Here is a 22,074-nt window from a genome sequence, read left to right as displayed (position 1 = left end):
TGCTGCTCATTCTCATCTGTGTGTTTGTTTTTAAGCTCTTTTCACATTTTTTATTTCCACATTTCTTTGATTATTGATCGTTGCTGCTCGTCGTCGTTTCTTTTCCTCTGGGTGATAATAACAAAGCTCGCTGTGCTGCTTGGAGCGCCGTGTTTCTGCCGGTGCTTTGTCAGACAGACAAACTTCACCGTCCTTTGAAGAATAAAGCAGCAAAACGTCTTTTTGTCAAGAATGACCTCTATGAGGATGAAGCACGGTTATAAAACCGGACAAGGACGTTGAACATTTGGTGCAGCTCTCAGTGAATAAGCTGCCGTTCAGCTCTTTGTGTGAGTTTAAAGCCTTAAAATGAGATGAAATGAAAAGAAGCAGGAGGGACTGAAAAGGTCAAGGGTCAGACTGTGAAGAGCCTTTGAATCCAGGATTCGTTCAGAAAGCTCACAGAAAGAGTCTGACATGAAAACATGTTGGATTGAGGCTCTTTTAGAAAACCAGGCTGGATTTCTGATTTTCATTCAGTTCATTTATTAAATGTTTGAGCAAAAACAACAAACTGATAATACTCATATACTTTTACTTTGAATGCAGGACTTTTCCTTTGTGGAGTATTTGAACACTGCTGCAGTACTTGTACTGCGGGATCTGAGTACTTGTGTCTGCTGGAGGACATTTGAAGTGTCCTGCTGCGTTCACGGTCCCTCGTCAGCTGTTTCCGCTTGGCTGAATCACTTCACAGCAGAAACAACAGACGTGACTGGAATTAGAAAGTGACGCATCCGGTTTCCGTTTTCTTCTGCTATTTTTGGACGCGGAGACGTTCAGACAGACAGACAGACAGACAGACAGACAGACAGACAGACAAACGTTTCTGTCACAATTTCATCGCGTTTAAACCTCCTGAAAGCTTAATTTCTCCTCTTCATGTCCTTCATCTCTCTGTTTGTTCTCTCTGATCACTTCCGTAGTTTTCTGCTGTTTCTTCAGGAGAAAAAGTCTAAATTTGTCTCGTGACTTCACCCCCGCTCGGAAATTCCGTGTTTCCTGTGGAATGTGTGGAAATATCTAATTAGCCGCGTGCCTTAATCACGTCCATGAATTAACCATTAACGCGCCCCGCGGGAGCGCCGCGCTCTGATTGGTCAGAGCTTTGATAGAAATACCAGGTGTGGACGGTGTGGCGGGACAGGCAGGGCCACCAGGAGGACCGACAACCTGAACCAGAAGCACCTCGTCCATCCGCACAGTGAGACATGCTGCCGGGCTCCGCTCTGCTCCTCCTCCTCCTCGGCCTCAGCTGCGCCGCCTGCTTCGAGCTGCTGCCGGAGGAAGCGGCTCCCCGCCGGGCTCGATTCTCCGCCAACAGCCCGAGTGAGTCCCGGTCCTTTTTTTAGTGTCTCCATCTCTGAACCAGCTGCACCTCCGAAGTCCTGCTTTGACCTGAACACACGAGACACAACAGTCTGATGAGACGGACAGAGGAGACACATTACTGCACTGAGTACTTTTACTGTAATACTTTAGCTTCCCTAAGTATACTCACATACTTTTACTGAAGTACCGTTTTCACTGCAGGACTTTAACATGTAACATTTTTACTGTGTAGTATTAGTACTTTTCTGAAGTGAAGTGTCTGAATACTTCTGACTTTCTTGAGCTGAACTTCTCTTAGTTTTACGTTTCTGATGGTTTTGCATGTTTTTATGAATTTACTGCTTTCAAATCATTCTGTCGTTCATGATGGAGGACGTCTGGACCCGATCAGGCAGAGCGTGTAACGCAGTACTTTATTGTTGTTGTGTCGCTGCTTTTTCTAAAGTAGAGACGTGGAAACCTCCTCCTCCTCCTCTTCCTCCTCCTCATCCTCCTCTCCCTCCTCATCCTCCTCTTCCCCCTCCTCCTCCTCCTCCTCTTCCTCCTCCTCATCCTCCTCTTCCTCCTCCTCCTCTTCCTCCTCCTCCTCATCCTCCTCTCCCTCCTCATCCTCCTCTTCCCCCTCCTCCTCCTCCTCCCCTCCCTCCTCATCCTCCTCTTCCCCCTCCTCCTCTTCCTCCTCCTCATCCTCCTCCTCCTCCTCATCCTCCTCTTCCTCCTCCTCCTCCTCCTCCTCCTCCTCCTCCTCCTCATCCTCCTCTTCCTCCTCCTCCTCCTCCTCCTCCTCCTCCTCTTCCTCTGCAGAAAAAGACTGAAACGAGCTGAAAGTTGCAGCGTTTTAATCCACAGAGCAGGAAGCTCAGTGTGTGCACTTCCTGAACCCGTGTTCACACATTGTCCGTGTGTGCGTGTGTGTCTGTGTGTGTGTGTGTCTGTGTGTGCGTGTGTGCGTGCAGCTGATGTGGCCAGATGTTTGAGTGGAGCTGTAGCTGTGGGCTGTGGATTCTTCTCCTGTCTGGAAAACTCCACCTGCGACACCGACGGGATGCACGAACTCTGTGAACTCTTCCTGCACACGGCTGCCACCTTCAACACAGAGGTCTGTCTGTCCACCTGTCCACCTGTCTGTCCGTCCACGTGTCTGTCTGTGTGTGTGTCTCACCTGTGTGTGTGTGTGCTGCTCCACAGGGTAAAACCTTCGTGAAGAAGAGTCTGCACTGCATCTCTCAGGGAATCACAGCGAAGGTTTTCCAGACGATCCGCCGCTGTAACATCTTCCAGAGGATGATCGCTGAGGTTTGTTTCACTCAGTGTCCCATCATGAGGACGCCGCTGCTCTCTGTCCTCTGCTCACTCAGCTTTTGTCTTTTTAAAGGTGCAAGAAGAGTGTTACACCAGTCTGGACATCTGCACTGTGGCTCGGACCAACCCGGACGCCATCGGAGAGGTGGTGCAGGTGCCCACTCACTTCCCCAACAGGTGAGTGCTGATGACACACACACCTGTCTGAGTCTCGCTGCAGTCACACCTGGACAGAGAGAGGAACAGCTGCAGCTCCTCCAGCAGCTCTGAGACACGGCTGCTTTGAGCTAAATGCTAACACTGACATGCTAACGTGCTTACAGTGACAAAGCTAATGTTTACTGTCTTAGTTTAGCATGTTAGCAGGCTAGCATCTCTACTGAGCTGAGGCTGATGGGATTGCCATCAGCTCTACAGGTGTCTGGATGCGTTAACGTGTTGGCCTGATGGTGGCGCCACATGTCAGAGGATCAGTAAAGTTCTTGTTGTTCTTCCTGAGGGGAGCATGAACGCCTGACTTCCTGTTTGTGGTGCGTTCAGGTACTACAGCACGCTGCTGCAGACCCTGCAGGCCTGCGACGAGCAGACGGTGGCGGCCGTGAGGACCGGCCTCGTGGCCCGGTTAGGCCCCGACATGGAGACCTTCCTCCAGCTGGTCCAGAACAAACCCTGCACCACCGGCTCCAGCTCCACCACCTACACCAACCCCGCCAGCTGGAGGAACATGCCCGTGTTCAACGTCCAGCCCGGCTTCAGAGGCCGGGACCCCACCCACCTGTTCGCCAGGAAGAGATCCCTGGATGACGTGGAGGGAGGGGTCAACGGCGGCAACTAGACCGCGCTCACACGCACGTGCACACACACACACACACGTGGCCGCGCAGGTTAATTATTACTACGACACGTTGTGATCGGTAATGTTTAGGATGAAGCTTCACACATTTGAAGGAGGTCTGATTTGATGAAGACTAATATTTATTTTCTTAAACGAGTTAATTTATGAGGCTGTTATATTTAATGTAGTGAGAGGAGGAGCGGCGGGGAGGTCGGAGGAGGCGCTCGCGCTGGTCGTGGAGCTCCTCGTGACTCCCGCTCGGCTGGTCTGAGATCACTTTAGTTAAAGTTGTTTCGGTGAGAAGTTACTGTGATGTGAAACTGACGAGCTGACAGACGTCTGGACGCTGAGGTAGAAATAAATGTTACATGACTGATTGACTGGTTGATTGATTGATTGATTGATTGTGTGATTTTCTTGATGTCTAATCAAAACCTGGAATTACACACATGTACAGTAAAATACTCACATACAGTAAAAATACAGTTCTGTGAAGTACACGGCACGAACACGGTGAAACAATCAAATAATAGAAAAAAACTGTTATGATGTAGTTTTGTGGTATTTATATATTTAAGTAATATAACAGTGTTATGTAACTACTTCTTATACTCTTACCTCCACAGTACTCATTCAGTGTATTGCTGTGTGTAATAATACACATTATATTTCTCATACTCAGCTGTTTGTGCAGTTCACAGAGCAGCCAGCAGGTGGCGTCAGTGTACATACAAACATGCTTACAGTGTTTTCTAACTGCACAGAAGTACTGCCGAGTGTCAGCAGCACTGGAGGAGAGTACCAAAGTACAGTTACTGAAGGTACTTTATTTGGGTATTTGTACTTCATTATACTCAAATTATAACAGAGTTTCAGAACTTGCAGCAGGGTATTTTTACTTCGTTGTACTGGTACTTGTACTTCAGTCAGAGCTCTGACTCCTCTGGTGAACGCAGCGTCTTGACTCTGCAGCACAAATGATAAACAGACGTTCAATAATAGTTTGTTTGTGTTAGAGGCTCGGCAGCAGTTTTCCATTTACTGAGTCATGGAAAGTCAAAAAGTGGCCTCGAATCGTGACGTGACGGCAGATCGTCAGCAGGATGAGACGTCTCCTCTCAAATATCCCAAACAAAGACTGAAAGACAACAAAATATGATCTCATTTAGAAAAACATGAACATTGTTACTCTAAGGAAAGACAGATTTTGAGAATGAGCTCAATCTACGTTTACTCAGGTCCTGTACTGAAGTACAATGCTGAGGTACTTGTACTCCTCCACTACAGTTCAGATACTGTATATTTTAATTAAGAACACACTGAGTATTTCTCTGTGGTTCTGCTGCGTTCTCTCAGGTCGAAGGTCTCAGCACCTCCTCCTCCTCTTACACTCGTGGCCTCCTGGCTGCTCAGTGTTTGTTCAGGCCTGTTGGCTCCTGCAGAAGGTGTTAAGTGACGCCATGATGGCTTTCACTCGGCCATCTGTCGCACACTGTAAACAGTGACCCGTGACGGCTCCTCGCCTCGGCCCATTAACGTCCATCAGGCTGGGCGGGAAAGAGGAGCAGCCCGCCCTCTTTACAGCCTGTGGAGGTGTGTTTACCTGCTGACAGGTAAACAGAGCTCACCTGTGGGTCTGAAAGCTGCTGCTCTGTGTCTGCTGAATGCCTGCAGCACCAAGAAGAACTGAGAGGGTCAACAAACGACAAGTTAAAGAAGAGGTGCTAACAGCTCTGAGCTAAGCGCTAAAGTTAGCATGCTAACAGCTCTGAGCTCAGTGCTAAGTTAGCATGCTAACATGTTCAGGTGCAAACAGCAGAATTTTAAATATCATCAGGCCTCATTCACAATACGATGATGTGATGATGATATGATCTTTGGACATGAACATGTGTCTCATCTGGAGTTTTACTGTCGTTTGTCTGGCTGGAGAGCAGCTGCACGCTCAGGAGAAAAGCTCACCTGCTTTTCAACATCCTGAAGACTCGATGTGAACAGACTTCACATGAAGCTGCAGGAGCCACAAAAGTTTGTCTGGATTCAGACGTCTGAGGGGGCGAGGACGGCGTCACTGCAGAGGACGGGAAGGACAGGAAGGACAGGGAGGACAGGGACAAGCAAGGCTGCAGAGGGACGAAGATGTCAGGCAGGAGGACGTGATGGATGGACGGACGGAGAGCAGCGTTTCCTCCCTGTTTCCTCTCTGTGGGAAGGAAACGCTGCTTCAGGCTCTGCAGAGAAAACCAGCCGGAGTGTGTGTGTGTGTGTGTGTGTGTGTGTGTGTGTGTGTGATGGATGGCGCAGAGGCCCTGAACAAGCTTCACTTTCCACAATTCATCTTTTTTTGTACAACACACACACACACACACACACACACACACACACACACACACACACACACACACACACACACACACACACACACACACACACACACTGAAGCTCAAGTTTCGCTCTTTCAGACCTGGTTTGCATCACAGTAAATGTTTACATCTGCTCTGGACGGCGGCGGCGGCTGATTGTTTAAAGATGGAGTCGACGGTCTCAGACTCTGCCGGCTCCAACGCCGCCTCACACTCAGAGACAGACTACACGCCGGCCATCGGCCAATCACGGCTCGCTGGCTCCTGTGTGATGTCATGAGAAGGGAGGTGCAAGGGACAAACCTCTGAGACCAAGACTGAACACAAAATCAAATGAACGCTCACCTCCTAAAAGGTCAAAGGTCATATTTCATCCATTAAATCACGACAGCACCTCCAGCAGAGCAAAACCATTTAAAAACTGTTCATCAGGTGTTTGACACGTTCAGCCGGACGCGTCGTGTGTCGACGGCGGTCTGAGATCAGCTTCATGGGAGAATGAATGAATGAACCTGAAGGCACCAGTGAAAGAGTGAGGGACGACGAGGCGCTGAAGGAAAAATAAAAGCAAAATAAAGAGAAACATCTCCAGGTTTATTTGTACATGTTGTGTATTCGCTGGTTTTTAGTACAGTTTGTGTGTCTCTCTTCGCCTCGTTCATATTTCTCTTAAGACCAGTTTGGTCTCCAGAGGACAAACTATTATTTACAATATTCACACGGAGAACGTTATTTTGAACAGTTCTGAAGCACTAATGCGACGAGCAGAGCAGGAAGTGAAGGCGGCGCTCGCCGTCCTCCATCAGGGCCCGACTCTGTTCAGCCCTTATGAAGAGCCGCTGTGTGAGGCCTCGCTGGGAGTCCAGCTGTTCTTCACATCAGGCCGCCGCTGACGGATGCCAGTGAAGCAGCTCCTCCGCCCGGCCTCGTCTGGGACCGCCGCTGCCGCCGACCGAGCAGCAGAGGAAACGGGATGAAGGTGATCCAGGAAGGGAACGGCTCCCAGGACGCCTATGTGGAGTTACGGGAATGAGGCGAGGAAGAGGAGTCGACCTCCACGTACTGGACCAGAGGGACGGCCAGGTCCAGGTACTCCTGAAGACACAAGGAAAGCAGCGACGTGAGGCCGAGGTTTGACTGCAGCGCACATGAGCCGAGAATCAAGTGTTGGAAAAAAGCTGAACTTTCAGTTGAAGACTATGTAATTTCCCACTGTCTTTGAATGCGTCATGCTTTATTTCTATAACTGAAGTGCTGAAAGCGTGAATGATGATCAAGAGAATATTTTGAACCCTGGACTTGGTGTCCAGATGACAAACGTTCATGTTTTCGTCTGTTTCAGTGAGTCTAACGACGCGGCGTTACCTGGTTGGCCATGAGCGAAAGCGTGCGGTCTAAATCTTCTACCAGCTGCTGGAAAGTCGGCCTGCGAGACGGGATGGCGTGCCAGCAGTCTCTCATCATCAGATACCTGAGAAGACAAGCCGGCGCTCAGACACGGAGCTGAAACTGAAATGATGTTGGGGGGTGGGGGGTGGGGGGGTCCACTCACAGCTCCTGAGTGCAGGCGGAGGGCTTCTCCATGCGATGACCCTCCTTCAGCAGCTTGAAGAGCTCCTCCACAGGGACCCCGGGGTAAGGAGACCCCCCGAGGGTGAAGATCTCCCACAGCAAGACCCCAAAGGACCACCTGCAGCACACGGAGGCGTTAGATCATGAAGGTGTATCAGGTATCTGCTGCAGGGACGTCAGGACGCTCACTGGACAGGCGGGGACGTTAGTGGTAACCATCATTACATCTAATTAAATGAAATCCTGTGAGAGGCTGCAGCACGCTCCTGAGAACACACTCCCAGTGTTTCCACTCTCATGTCCGAACAGGAAACATGAAGCTACGACCAGCAGCCAGCTAGCTTAGCTTAGCATAAAGGCTGCAAACGGGGGGAAACAGCTAGCCTCATTTCAGCTGCGTCGCAGCCTTTCAGGCTTCATTACTTTCTTCTCTCTGTGTAAAAAGTCGACTAATGTCTTTACTCACAGCTGATTATCGATCAATCAACGGCTATTTCCAATCGATTGCACATGTGAGACGATTTGATGTCTTCTCTGTTTGTGTCACTGAGTGTCTTCAGGCTTTGGACTGTTAACAAACACACAGAAAACGTCTTTCAGGTGAGACTCACACATCACTCTGGTGCGTGTAGACGCGGTCAAACAGAGCTTCAGGCGCCATCCACTTCACCGGGAGACGACCCTGTGGGGACATTTGACATCAGTCAATCACGTCGTCTTCACACTGACAGTCAGCATGTTGCAGCCCGGCCGTCTTACGTTCGTGGTCTTCTTGTAGTAGTCGATGTGGTGGACGTCTCGAGCCAGGCCGAAGTCAGCGATCTTCATCACGTTGTCCTCTGTGACCAACACGTTCCTGGCTGCCAGGTCTCTGTGAATGCACTGTGACAGACAGGAGGGACGTGGATCAGGACACGTCAGTCCGTCTCAGTACCGCCTGACCTGCTGTCTGTGGCTCAAAGCCCATTGGTTCCTACTGAGGACGTAAGTCTTTGAAAACACCTCCCAGAGTTTAACACACACACACACACACACACACACACACACACAGCAGAAGCGTCCAATCACACGGTGAGCTGACCTTCTTTGAGGCGAGGTAGGCCATCCCTCTGGCCACCTGGTAGGCCGCAGACACCAGCTCCATGAGCTCCAGCCCGCCCAGGGACACCTGCCTGGAGCCGCTCCAGTACTCCAGGCCGACGGGGCGCCGGGCGCGGAGGTACTCCCTCAGGTTCCCCTGCGAGGCGTACTCCACCACCACGTACAGAGGGCCTGACGGAGGAGGGCAGGCGGGGGGGTCACGTCTGTCCGACACACACATACACTCACACATCTGACGGGACGCGCACACTCACCGTCCTGAGTGCAGGCTCCCAGCAGGTTGATGATGTTCTTGTGTTTGCCGATCATCTTCATCATTTCCATCTCAGAGATCAGGTCGGAGAGGTCCTTCTCTGTGGCGTCGGCTGCACACGACAAGTTCAGTTCACGTCAACACAACACACTTTCTCTTCACTTTCTTTAATACGGACCGAGAGCGAGGAAGAGGATGAAGATCAACTGACAACATCAAAGCTTCTGATCGATAACTGATCACAAGAGAGAACGACAATTTCAGATCTCAGGTTAGAAACTGTCTACAGAAAAGTTAATGAACGTGTTTGGAAAGGACGAGATCAATACATGCTGTGAATCATCAGCAGATGATGAAGAACAGGGAGAAGATGAAGGTGGACAAGCAGCAGTTCTCACCTTTCAGCATCTTCACCGCCACCTTCGTGAGGCGGGACGGTTTGTTTCTGTCGAGCCCGACGGCCTCAGCCAGAACCACCTGACCGAAGCAGCCCTCACCCAGAGGCTTCCCCAGCGTCAGCCTGAGGACGACACACAGCCGGCCAATCACTGAGGGTCTGCGAGGACAACACTGCGCTAGCTGTGAGGCTAGCATGCTAACAGTAACTGACAAACAGGAAGACAAACCGTCCAACAAAGGAAAACTGGACCACCTATACGTGTCTGTCTGTCTGCGACATCGGCCTCTTCTTCCTGGCCTGAACATGTCCCCACAGGTGACAGAGGGACGCAGGAAATGTGACACTGCTGTCCTTGACTGAGAGTCACAGAGTGGGCGTTCAGACTGGAAAGAGAGCAGCGCTGGAGGAGGACCGCTGTCACCTGGGACCAAAACCTGCTTCATACAAGCTGTGACTTCAGGTCACTTCCTGTCAAGAATCAGGAACAACCTGAACGCCACGCTGCTGCTGTCCACCTCTCGATCAGCGAGACAGAAGACAAACGGCCTCCAGTGAGGTCAGAAAAAAACCGTCAGTAAAAGTAAATCACGTTTCTCCTCCTGGATCACATTTCACCAGCTGACACCTGAACCAGCGCAGCTGTTTTAATCTGAAGCAACTATTTAATTAACTGTCCAAGTCCAAGATGACGTCCTGAAATGTCTGTCCACAACCCAAAGACATCCAGCTCACTGTCATTAAGAAAGAAGCAGAGAGTCTTCAGATTGAAGAAGCTGCAATCAGAGAAACTTCAGTTTCACAGAGACAGTGAAGCTGTCTGTCCTGCTCTGCATTCAGAAAGACGCTGCGTCGGTCCTCGTGTGGACGAGCCGATGAAATGTGATCCAGGACGTCCAGTTCACACCAAAACAAAAGAAAACGGCTTCAGTTAACAGTTAAAATATGATGTTCACGTCACCAAACAGGAACGTTTCTCATGTCAAACATTAAGGGAGGCTGAACTGTTTCTCTGGATGTTTTTGGTGTGAAAGAACTCGTTCCTGGGAGGTCGAGGACGACCACACGAGCCGGCACAGAGACCGTTCTCAGACGGGTGCAGCGTTCAGAGGAGGACGAGAAGTAAACAAGAACAACTCGCAGTTCAGATCAGAGCTACAGAGTAAATGTGCTGTTAGGAGCCAATCAGCTGCTGGAACATCGAACCTGCAGTCAGGAGGCGGTCTCACCTGTCGCGAGACAGCTCCCACGCAGGATCGTAGGGAAGTTCGTACTCCGACACGCCCGCTAGGATGGTGGTGGCCGCGCTGGAGAGACGAGACTGACGCATCAAACACATCCCAGACTGAAGGGAGGACGAGGACTCGACGGACACCTGCAGCGGGAGAGACGCCGTGAGAGGCTGCACCACATGACCTCGCTCTGTCTGACCACCTTCCACCCGCGTTCTGTCAATGGGGACATGGGGACATCTCACCTGTCTCCTCAGAGGGATGCTCTTGGCCAGCTTCTGGACGGCGAGCTGGCTGCTGAAGTCGCTCTTCTTCGGGGCGCAGCAGAGTCTGCAGATGACTGCCGTGGCCGTGAGGATGATGATGATGAAAAAGCCGAGGCAATAGATGAAGATCTCCAGGTACGTCTGAGAGGGCAGCGGGGAGGGGGGCAGGTCTGAGGACAGAGACGTCAGAGCACAAACATCAGATCCTCGCCATCGTCACAGCGCGGTCATTCCTGCAGGACGGCCGACCACCGCCACGTACCGTCGACCACGTTGAGCCACGCGGAGTGATGAGACACGCCGATGGAGTTTCCCGCCAGGCAGGTGTACTCCCCAGCATCGCTCAGCGTGACGTTCTTCAGAGTCAAAACCTCCATTTCTTTATCGGTCGTGTTTAAACCTGCAGACTGGAGAGAAAAGACAGGAAACAACGATGAAATGTGGAGAAAGAAACGCCTGCAGGCGGATCTGCGACGGCTAAGTTCACTCTCAGGTCAGGCAGAGCCAGCTAGCTCGATGCTAACGCTGCGTCCATGTTTGGTTGCACCGCGCAGACCTACTTTACCTTTACAAGAACACTGTGAAGGAAAAGGAGGCGACAGCAGGCAGCTGGTCGGGTCTATCGCTCTGATTGGTGCTCCTGACTTTTATGTTTAAGAAATGAGTAACTGAGTGAGATTCTGTTGGACAGCGGCTCTTTCATCCTTCTTTCGTTGCATTCATACGTGCTCAGCTGCCGGCTCACAACACGGCGCACTCTGTGCAGCAAATACACTTTAACGTCAGCGAATCACAGCAGACCTCCTACACACTCATCATCTAAGCTGCACCATTAAAACTTCAGGAATATCTTAACGAGTAAGGACGAACCGTGTCCAAACGAGAGCTGACCAATCAGTGTCTGTTTCATATCAAACCTGCAGGTGAACTGAACATGAAGCCGACGACTGCAGCTCACAGCACTTTCTGGGTGTACATCATCCACACACCTTGAGGACGAGGACGTACGGGTGTCCGTCTGGTCCCTCTCTGCTGCCGTTCACCGTGATGTGTTTGAGCCACTGGATGTGAGGCTGCGGGTCGCTGAACACGCGGCACACGAACGCCACGTCGCTGCCCACCACCGCCGTCTGGTTGGCCGGCAGACCCGCCTGCAGGATCGGTCTGTGAGGGGAACGTTCTGGAAGAGAGGGTTTAGGAAGGTCAGAGGTCACCTGCAGCACGATCGCTCACCACCTGACAGGTGAGTCCACAGGAGGCCTTTTCTGTCAGAGAACATCCACCTGAGGACGTGTCTTTCCTCCCGAGAGTCAGTTTTCTCCCTGACGTTCAGGTGTTTCAGGTGTGTTTGCTTACCGACTACATCCAGCAGGTAGGTGTGTTTGAGGCTCCCGTACTCATTCTCCACCACACAGGTGTAGTTGCCTTTATCGGAGGGAACCACTGACTCCATGATCAGAGTCCACATGTGGTCCCTGATCTGAAAGAGTGAGGACAGAAAGCAGAAGGTGAAATGAGCGTCTGACCTCCATCCTTCCTCCTGACGGGTCACAAACTCACCTTGAACCCTCCGATTCTTTGGTCCTTCCTGAACTCTTTGCCGTTCTTGTACCAGCGCAGGGAGGGAACGGGGTTTCCCACCGCCTGGCACCGGAACTTCACGGTCCTGCTGGCGGGGACGGCGTGGAGCTGCTTCTCCATCTTCTCTGGCATCACCCACTGAGGCGCCGACGCTAACCAGATAAACACCGTGATTAAGACGGTTTGTGTTTGCACTGATTTATGTTTTCGACACAGGAGAACAGAGAGAACAAAGCTTCGAGGCTTACTCTGGAGCTTTTCGTTGCTTGTTGACAGCTCGTTGGACAGTTTATTTTCCTCTGAGGATGACTCATCGTCTTCTTCGTCTTCAGATGATTTAACTGCGTCGGCTACAAAAGAAGTCAGATGTTGAAAAGCTGTTGAGAAAGCTGAAAAGGGGACAGGCAGGGATTCAGGCTGCTCACTGCGAGCGTCACATGTTCCCTGAGACGGACAATGAAGCCAGTTTGTGGATTAACCTCTGACCTCTGACCCCTGCTCTGTGAAAAGGTCACTGTGAACGAGGCTGAAGCCTTCCTACTCGGCAGCCGGGCAGACAGGAGCTGTCGCCACAGCTCAGTTACTACACCCAACCACTTCCGCAACTTCAGAGACCTCCTCCCTATCTGCCCGGCCATTAGCAGAACACGCACGCGCACGCACGCACGCACGCACGCACGCACGCACGCACGCACGCACGCACACAGGGACTGAACGGCGAGCGCTGCAGTGAGGAGGGGGCTGAAGAAATCAGGAGTTCTTGGTGTTTCCTTTGAACCTCTCGGACTGAGAGGAAGCTGCAGCTCTCCTCCTCCTCCTCCTCCTCCTCCTCCTGAAACGTCCAGAATGGTTATATAGCACGTTAGCACTGTCACTGAGAGCGTGTTAGCATGCTAACATTAGCATTCAGAGCTAGTTAGCACTGCCGCAGACTCGTTAGTGGATCATCTCTTCTGTCTAAAGACTCTGCTCTGACACACTGTTTGAGGTATTGTGTCCCCTCTGAGCTGCCGTAAGGCCTGTCCTTTGACACGTCTCTGTGTTCTCTGCCTTACTTCATGACTAACGGTCCCAGTTAGACGGACCCAGGAGGCTCGATCACGGCACTGATCGGACTGCTCAAAAGGGGAAATGCACCTTTATGACCAGCTGATGATGAAGCCTTTCAAAACATAACCCCCCCCGTCACTGTGCCTCCTGACGCTGTGGTGAAGGTGAACAGGACGACGCCCGGACACGAGGCCAGCCCTCTGAGCGCCGCGGTCTGAAAATACAGATTATGACAAACGTGCAGCTTCTGTTAAACACATCAAAGCGTTTCTAAAAGGATCAGGGCGCCTGCTGAGGCAGGCTGGGTCTCAGGGATGCCACTCAGCCGACTTCACGCCACTTACGGGAACATTTCACTGGTTTACCCTTGGCCTCAGAGACGAGGGGGAGGCGGTTTGATCTGAGAACGAACCTTCATTTGAGAGAATCCGACCGAGCGAGGTGGGAAATTAGAAGCAGGCTTTGTTTATGGACGAGGCTGAGCGCGATGTGGGGAAAACAAGAGTTTACGGGCTCAGAAACAACAGTATCACATAGACGAGCGCTCAGCTGGAGTCCAGATGGCTGGAACCAAAAAGACAAACACGCTGAAGGTAAATGTACACGTACGTGCACGCACACAAACACGGGCAGGAAGGAGCTGGCTGCTTTCTGAAAGGGCCTTCTTGTGTTTCTGAGCCCGAGCGGCCGTAACGCTGCAGACCGAGCGCATCTGTTCCTGAGTTACTGCGTCTGGACAGGATATACAGACCATAACCAGCAGCCCCAGAGCCAAGCCTGAGCCACAGCACCAGATCACTGCAGCCAGCTCCACACGCTCAGAGCCAGAAACAGCCAAACCTGGAAAAGTCACTTTCCCACTAAAGAAATTTGCTCATTGGAAAGTTTTACAAGCTCTTTTATAATTCAGAGTCTAAGACACCACAACCACAGCGGAGACATGAAAGAGGCCTCAAACAAAGGAGACGAGGAGGAAAAGCCCCAAACAACAGATTAAAAAGGCTCTGAGCAGAGTCAGACTGTGGGTTCGACAGAGACCAGAGGAGCCTGTTTCACACGTTCATCACAGCGTTCGCCACGAGCAGAGTCCCAGCGAGCTGCAGCACGCTACAGCTGGCAGCTTAGCCAGTAGCATCAGGCCGGGATGATCGATCGATCAATCGATCAATCGATCGATCAGTGAGTCCAGCCTCTCAAATGTGACGATTCCCTGCTTTTCTTTATCATTCAGCTGAAGATCTTTGATATATTTAACACTGAATCAGTAGCTCATGGACTAACTGCATGTACTTGTCCTTCACTGGAGTATTTTACTGGTACCACTGGTACTACAGCTTTGTACTTTTTACTTGCTTTTTACTTACTTACTTACTCCAACAGCTATAATTACTTTTCTCATTTAGACGGTACATAAAAAAAAAAACACAAACTTATTAAAAACATAATAATGATTTATCAATCAAGTCACTTTTTAACATTTTTTCATCTGAACTAAAGTCCAAAACTCAAAACGAGTCCTTTAAATGCCACATTAGACACGTTACATGAAGCTAGAAGCAGGAGCTGCTGTGGTCTCAGGTGAGAGGAGGCTGTCGATCATGACGTCACGACACCTTTCATAGCATCAATTCACTGATTAAAACCAAACTCAATAGAAAAATGACTGTGAATCAGTGTGATGACGACCTAAAATGACAGAAACCTTAATCTGTCTCATGTCCCGTCACTTGTCCTGCCGTCTGTCTTCACAGAGTCTGTGGAGGACTGAGACAGACAGATCTGATGTGCTGTGTGGAAACAGGTTAGTGTGTGAAGGCGCTTTGCTTCAGTCTCATCCTGTCTCACATGGCCTGGACTTTAAATCTCCTCAGCTCTCCTGGACAGACTGTCAGACATCTGCGAAGTATCTTACCTGCGTCTGTGTCCTCTGAGGCCGGCCTGGACTGAGCCCGAGGAAACGGGACCAGCAGGACCAGCAGGATGCAGGACAGCAGCAGCTGGAAGCAGCGGGGGGGAGACATTGTGTCCTAACACATCAACGCGCTGAGACTTCCAGGCTGGGAACTCACTGCAGAGAGAGACAATAAAGTCAAATCACGAGACGACGGGACACTCGTTATCGCCCCCACTCTGTCCACCGTTTAAGCAGTTTACTGCAAACCAAGTTTACTTCACGTTACTGATGAACGTCCTGCAAACAGACCGTCAGCTCCAGAGGCAGCCAAACACGTCCACAGAGGACGAGTTCAGTGATTATTGATGAATCTGCTCATCGATTTTTTACCTCTGCTGTGACACTTTGTGTTTGCTCTGGTCAACAAATCACTTCCAGGTTAAAAAAACAAAAAGAAATGAGAATTTTCTGCATTGTTAGAAACGTTTTTTACTATTTCTGACACTTTAGAAACTAATGATTCATTGCACAATCAGGAAAAATGATCTATACATTAATCAATAATGAAAACAATCATCAGCCTCAAGTTTCTGAGCATCCTTGAATGCACCATACTTTAATAAAACATGTAAAGACAACAAGCCTCAGAGTCTCTGCACCTTCACGCTGGGACGAGGTGGACGAGCAGCAGTGGCTGCTGGGAAAACAGATGGTATTAAAACAAACAGAAGCAGCTTCATCATCTGCTCCTCTCCACACTTTCACAGCTGTTTCTCAGCGGAGGTGAAGACGTGATGATGTGGACCCATAAACCTTTGACACCCGGAGCCCCCCCACCCCCCACCCAAGGCTCACCTGTGACTACTAAATACCTGTCAAGTGTCAAACAAACAGCGCAGCAGTAAATCACAGGCAGACAGGTGTGCACGCTGCAGGCAGACACCATTTGCTGCATGTGTCACCATGAAGGTGTGAAACTCCTCTGGTAAATACATCAGCTCTGTATGGGAGCTGAGGAGGGACAAACACAGCCAGACCCACACTGAGGCTGCACTTCTTCTTTCTGAATTCATCTGCTGGTTATTTCCTCCATTAATGGATCCATTAATGGATAACTTCTCTTTGCATGAGTCAGCCTCATCGCTGCTGATCCATGTGACACATTAGCCAGTTTAACCTGTCCAGAGCAAAAAAAAGCACTGGTTTCCTGCAGGTTGCTTTATTCCTGAACATACTGAACTGGACACAGAGAGCAGCTCTGACAGAAGTCAGCTTCAGCGGGGCGAAGACATGGACACTGAAGGAAGGGTAGAGGACATTAACAGCAGGAGGACACTCATCATCCTGCGAGCCTCATTAACAAATGGACAGCGGTTGGCCGCCGTGACTGAGCACTCAGCTCGTTCTCTTCGGCTCTGATGGCCGGGACACGACAGAGGACGAGCGCCACCGCTGCCCTCGTGGCTCCTGAGACACCGAGGCGTCTCATTACTGAGTCTGTCCTTCAGTTTCATGCTGCAGACGAGCATGAGAGCAGAGCGCATGCTGTGGTTCAGGGTGGCGTCCCCGAGGACGGTGAGCATGAGAGCAGGGCGCACAAGGTTTATCAAGACACACACACACACACACACACACACACACACACACACACACACACACACACACACACACACACACACACACACACACACACACACACACACACACACACACACACACACACACACACACACACACACACACTCAAATGTAAAGAGCTCGTCAAAAGGCACTCTGGAGAGCCCAGCGTCCCCCCTCCCTCCTGCACATCCAGCTAACACACACATCCAGCTAACACACTGCCAGCCAGCAGATTCAGACTCACGCTGCAGCAAAATGGACGCAGCGGGACTTCAGAGACAGACTCAGAGCAGATCATCACAGTGCTGCTGTGTGTGTCACATGTTAAAAGACAAGAAATGTCCACCCTGAAGAGACGTGCAGGAGGTCATTCACAAAGAGTTTCTCTGCTCACTATCAGTCTGTGGCTGCAGCTAGTTTGATTAGAAATGAATCTGCCATTTGTGTCCTTGATTAATCGACCGTTCATCTGGTCTGTAAACGACCAGGAGTCAAAAATGTTCTCTGGGCTTCCTGTGAATCAGAGCCGGCCGTCCTCTCAGTCCAGAAGGAGGTGCTCATGCACCTGAAACTGTTTCTCAACTTCTGCACTTCAGCAGTTTAGTTACAACAACAGTTAGCCAGCGTTAGCTACCAGCTAACCATGAGCTAACACGAACTACGAGACAAACGTTTTATCACCCGCACAGATCAATAATCTGTCACCCGCACAGATCAATAATCTGTCACCCGCACAGATCAGTGCAGTCAGTGGATATCTGCACACGGTGTCTCTTGATGTGGACGCTCTATGGGAAGAGGACAGAAGACAGACGTGTCCTGGAGACACTAATGCACCTCTAGAACATCTGTCTGGACAGAGTCTCACATCTCCTCCAGAGGTGGTTTAAACCGCCAGATTTCAGACGGTCTTGAATGCCTCACGGATGCATTTATGCTTGATATCAACCTGCTGCATGAACCTGTGTCTGCAGACGGACTCTGACGACTCTGATCCGATCCTGAAGACACTTCAGAGGTCCTCTCTCCTCTCAAACGCTCTCTCTCCTCCTCGGCTTTCAGTAACGAGCTTCTGTCACTTTCCTCCACCCTCTGAGCTGAAGCCTTCACCTACACACCAGATTCTGCAGCAGGCTGCCAGCGATGAATATTTGTCATACTAACACACCAACTGCTGATCCGCCGCCCGTCCATCCGAGCTGGAAAACAACATGCAGCGCAGACAGAGCCGAGCAGGAGGAGAGCGCGCTGAGGGCGTTTGTTAAAGCAACATGGAGGACAAAGAAGAAGAAGAAGGAGTCGTGGGGGAAAGTGAAGGGGTGACGGAGGAGAAGCCCGGCCTGATGTGAATAAGAATTAATGAGTGTAAGACGCTGAGGACGGGTCACAGGTTTGGAGGCGTGAGCGGGGCAGGACGCCACGCTTTGGGACAGCTGAGTGGAAAAGTGAGTCAGACTCGTCGTGCCCACGCCACATATTTCAGCCCGACATCACAAACGGCGACAGTTAACGGCCTGCAGACAGATCACCATCAGATCACCGTAACCAAGCACCGTGAACGCCTCATTAACCACAGAGCTGCTGGGAAAAGACGGCGCGGCCTCAATGAAGCACATACTGAGCCAGAAATACTGAAGTGACAACCAGCAAATACTGCATCTGTGTCACCTGAAGGGTGCTGACAGCGATGAAGAAGTATCCTGATCATTTACTGAAGCAACAGTACACTGCAAACACAGTAAAAGTACTGCATTCAAAAAGTACAAGTACAAAGTCAATATAAGAAAAATACACTCCAAGTGACACCTTAAATACTGGATTACTGTCACTGATGTGTGAGCAGCTTTGTGCTGATGCAGACGGTCGAGGCGAGAATTAAATAGTACTTCAAGTACTTTAAATACTGCCTGTTAACTTGTACCATGATTCAAACATGAGGCCGTGATCAAAGCTTTTGTGGGAGAAAGCTTCAGACAAAAAGTGACCGGTCAAATAAACGTAGTGGGAAATAAAGTAGCATGAGTACAAATACCTCAGATTTGCACTATTGCTGCTTTTCCCACTGCTGGTGAGTACTGACTGTACAAACACAGTTTTTTTACACAAACATGTGATCAGCTCGTACAGTCTGATGGTGTGCTACAGACTAAAGTACACAACAGTACATAAAATAAGTAAAGTAGTAGTAGTAGCTCCACCCTGACAAACTACAAAATACTACAAATGCATAGTAATGGAGTACAAGATAAAACACACAAGACACTTTCTCCTTGTGTACCTTTCGCCTTTGACACTTAAAAGTACAGTTTTGGTAGTAATACGGTCAAAGTACTTCAATAGTATGTACTTTTCTCCAAAACAACACTCTCAATGCAGGACTTTTACTTTAATGGAGTATTTTTAATGAGTGTTTGTGGGTACTTTTACCTCAGAAAATACTGCTCTGAGCAGGTCATTGCTCCAGTCACTGGTCACTGGTTACTGCTAACTAGCTAAAACAGTAGCATGCTAATAATATTGAAATAATAAACAAAATAATGCATAAAAGTACATGTAACGCTCACACAAGACGTTTTACTGCGTTTTGAACTTTATTTTTGGTACATTTTGGAAACACTACGTGTGTACTTTTATCCAAACAACGCTTCCAACTGTTTCTTGTAATGAAGTACTTTTACGTGATTTTTACCGTTAATTAGCTTCACTTTAGCTAACTCAGCGACTTCTGAATACTTCTTCTACTGGAAAATACAAACAAACTGTCCTTAAACAGGCAGCTTTAATACACGATAGTACTGCACAGAAAACACACACACACGCTGGAGAAAAGCAGCTCAGGAAAATAAAGTTTGAAGAGCAGAAAAGGTGAGTTTTGAGGTAAATCACTGTCGTAGCGTTACCTGTAGCTCAGCGTCCACCGTTAGCTGCTGTATCCGGGGGACGTTCGTTAGCCTGACCGCGTTAGCCGCCGGATGGATCCGGACTGAAAACACACTCAACGCAACTTTTCTGCGTGGAAATCAGAAAACAGACGAAGCTCCGGAGGAAACCGGTCGAGTCGCTTTCATATTAATGTTTTCCAAATGAGTCGCAGACCCGCGTGTCACCTGAACGCATCCCAGCCAGCGGAGCGCGGAGCCCGGCGGTGTTACTCCAAACGAGCCCTTCGCTCCTGGACGGAGAAACGTGGGAAAGGAGCAGCTCATTGACGCTTTGTGTGGACACACACACACACACACACACACACACACACACACACACACACACACACACACACACACAGAAGGAGAAACGCCTCCGAGGGGAGTCTCCTCCTGCTCACCGCCCCCCGCCCCCACCCCGCTCCATTAGCACCCCTGAGCCCGATTCATTGACTCCAGTCACCGAGTGGCGCAATCCGGCTTCAGGCCCGGACCTCCTCCAGGAGCCCTGCGGGGTGCGCGCGCGCGCGCGCACCTCTTTGTCTTGCAGGAGCAGGAAGGGAAAGGATTTCCTCTCCTTTAAATTCCTGTTGTCCAAAGTCTGAAGAGCTTAACTATTGACTTGTTTTCATTTGGTCACTTGGGTTTGGTTAGAGATTAAGAGGTACTCACATCCTGTACTTAAGTAAAAGTACTAATACCACACTGTAAAAACCACTGGGGAGGAGTAATAATACTGTGACGACCAGATGTAGCTGCTATGTTGTACTAATAGACAGAAACTGTGTTTATACACCTGAAAAAAAGTTACGATCCTTTACTTGAAGTATTCTTTATCTGAGTACTTCAGTTTTATACCACTTCACTCTTCTGCTCCCTCAGAGGGGATTGTGGTACTTTCTACTTAACAGCGACGTGTTTACGTGTTACTCTGCAGGTTCAGATTTCACAAACAAAACATTCAATAAGACAAAATCTAAAAAGCAGTAAAGCTGCCTGAGCACCACTGAGCCACATATTCACTCAGATCGTTTACTTCAGGAAAAGTACTAACACCACTGAAACCATTAAAACAACAGAAACGAGTCCAATAAAGCAAAAGTAGCTGAAACTTCAGTAATATTAAAAGCACAGAAGTGAAATCAGTGACCTGAAAGCGGAGCAGGAGCAACGATGGGAGAAAGTTTCTGTATCACTTTCCTGTGATCGTAATCAGCTGTTTAGACGAAGCCTGGTTACATCACCACCCAGCACACACACGCACACACACACACACACACACACACACACACACACACACACACACACACACGCACACACACACAGATGGACTGCATTGTGAATTCATGGGCAGATTGGCATAATGTGTGTTTGAGAGTGTCAGGCTGTGGACAAAGACTGGGAGTGTTTCTGTCTGGGTGTGTTGTGAGCTGAGGGCCCACACAGAGGACGTTTTGTCTCATTCTTTGGACCAAACGGACGCTTCTGCCTCGCTGAGCTCTCCGTTAGCTCCGTGCTGATGTTCAGTGCGTTTTCAAAGACTGCAGCTTCACGGCTTTAACGGCTGATACTCACACAAACATGACGTGAGCTCAGAGAGACGAATGTGAACTATTCAACAATTCATACATTCACTCAAGTACACGTTTGACATACTTTACTCCAGTATTTACACTTGATGCTACTTTATTCTTGTGCTCCACTACATCTCAGAAGTTTTACTGCATGACATTCATCTGACAGCTTCAGCTACTCTGCATCTCCTTCCTGTCCAGTGAAAAGCTCGTATCTCCATGAACGCAGCAGAAACATGAATGAACACATGAACGCAGCAGGAACATGAATGAACACATGAATGCAGCAGGAACATAGATGAACACATGAACGCAGCAGGAACATGAATGAACACATGAACGCAACAGGAGCATGAATGAAAACATGAATGCAGCAGGAACATGGATGAACACATGAATGCAGCAGGAACATAGATGAACACATGAACGCAGCAGGAGCATGAATGAACACATGAATGCACAGGAACATGAATGAACACATGAATGCAGCAGGAGCATGAATGAACACATGAATGCAGCAGGAACATGGATGAACACATGAATGCACAGGAACATGAATGAACACATGAACGCAGCAGGAGCATGAATGAACACATGAATGCAGCAGGAGCATGAATGAACACATGAATGTACAGGATCATGAATGAACACATGAATGTACAGGAACATGAATGAACACATGAACGCAGCAGGAGCATGAATGAACACATGAATGCAGCAGGAACATGAATGAACACATGAA

General features: G+C 49.5%; 2 protein-coding genes across 2 annotated transcripts; one reads left to right on the top strand and one right to left on the bottom strand.

Annotated features, from left to right (window-relative positions):
- The first annotated feature begins 905 nt into the window (after positions 1-905).
- Positions 906-3,885, top strand: stc1l (stanniocalcin 1, like). The gene is made up of 5 exons (XM_070988625.1): positions 906-1,368; positions 2,328-2,470; positions 2,560-2,667; positions 2,747-2,850; positions 3,214-3,885. Exons 1-5 carry the CDS (start codon positions 1,251-1,253, stop codon positions 3,506-3,508), a joined length of 768 nt encoding a protein of 255 aa, XP_070844726.1. The 5' UTR covers positions 906-1,250; the 3' UTR covers positions 3,509-3,885.
- A 2,565-nt stretch (positions 3,886-6,450) lies between these two features.
- fgfr1b (fibroblast growth factor receptor 1b) lies at positions 6,451-20,268 on the bottom strand. The gene is made up of 17 exons (XM_070988634.1): positions 19,738-20,268; positions 15,236-15,391; positions 12,522-12,623; positions 12,253-12,425; positions 12,049-12,172; positions 11,682-11,872; positions 10,955-11,099; positions 10,672-10,862; positions 10,424-10,569; positions 9,196-9,317; positions 8,799-8,909; positions 8,525-8,715; positions 8,203-8,325; positions 8,055-8,125; positions 7,424-7,561; positions 7,237-7,342; positions 6,451-6,966 (listed from the first exon to the last, which is right to left on the bottom strand). Exons 2-17 carry the CDS (start codon positions 15,342-15,344, stop codon positions 6,883-6,885), a joined length of 2,127 nt encoding a protein of 708 aa, XP_070844735.1. The 5' UTR covers positions 15,345-15,391; positions 19,738-20,268; the 3' UTR covers positions 6,451-6,882.
- Positions 20,269-22,074: the final 1,806 nt, after the last annotated feature.

This window comes from Chaetodon trifascialis, chromosome 20, assembly GCF_039877785.1.
Source record: "Chaetodon trifascialis isolate fChaTrf1 chromosome 20, fChaTrf1.hap1, whole genome shotgun sequence".
In the NCBI taxonomy this organism is placed as follows: domain Eukaryota; kingdom Metazoa; phylum Chordata; class Actinopteri; order Chaetodontiformes; family Chaetodontidae; genus Chaetodon; species Chaetodon trifascialis.
Note: the sequence above shows the minus strand (reverse complement) of the source record. Positions and strands in the feature narration are given on the sequence as shown.

Coding starts and splice junctions, on each gene's coding strand:
- stc1l (XM_070988625.1), top strand. CDS start 1,251: ATGCTGCCGGGCTCCGCTCTGCTCCTCCTCCTCCTCGGCCTCAGCTGC. Junction 1,369..2,327: donor ATTCTCCGCCAACAGCCCGA/GTGAGTCCCGGT, acceptor GTGTGCGTGCAG/CTGATGTGGCCAGATGTTTG. Junction 2,471..2,559: donor CTGCCACCTTCAACACAGAG/GTCTGTCTGTCC, acceptor GCTGCTCCACAG/GGTAAAACCTTCGTGAAGAA.
- fgfr1b (XM_070988634.1), bottom strand. CDS start 15,344: ATGTCTCCCCCCCGCTGCTTCCAGCTGCTGCTGTCCTGCATCCTGCTG. Junction 8,716..8,798: donor GGGAGCCTGCACTCAGGACG/GTGAGTGTGCGC, acceptor CTCCTCCGTCAG/GCCCTCTGTACGTGGTGGTG. Junction 8,126..8,202: donor ACTACAAGAAGACCACGAAC/GTAAGACGGCCG, acceptor ATGTCCCCACAG/GGTCGTCTCCCGGTGAAGTG.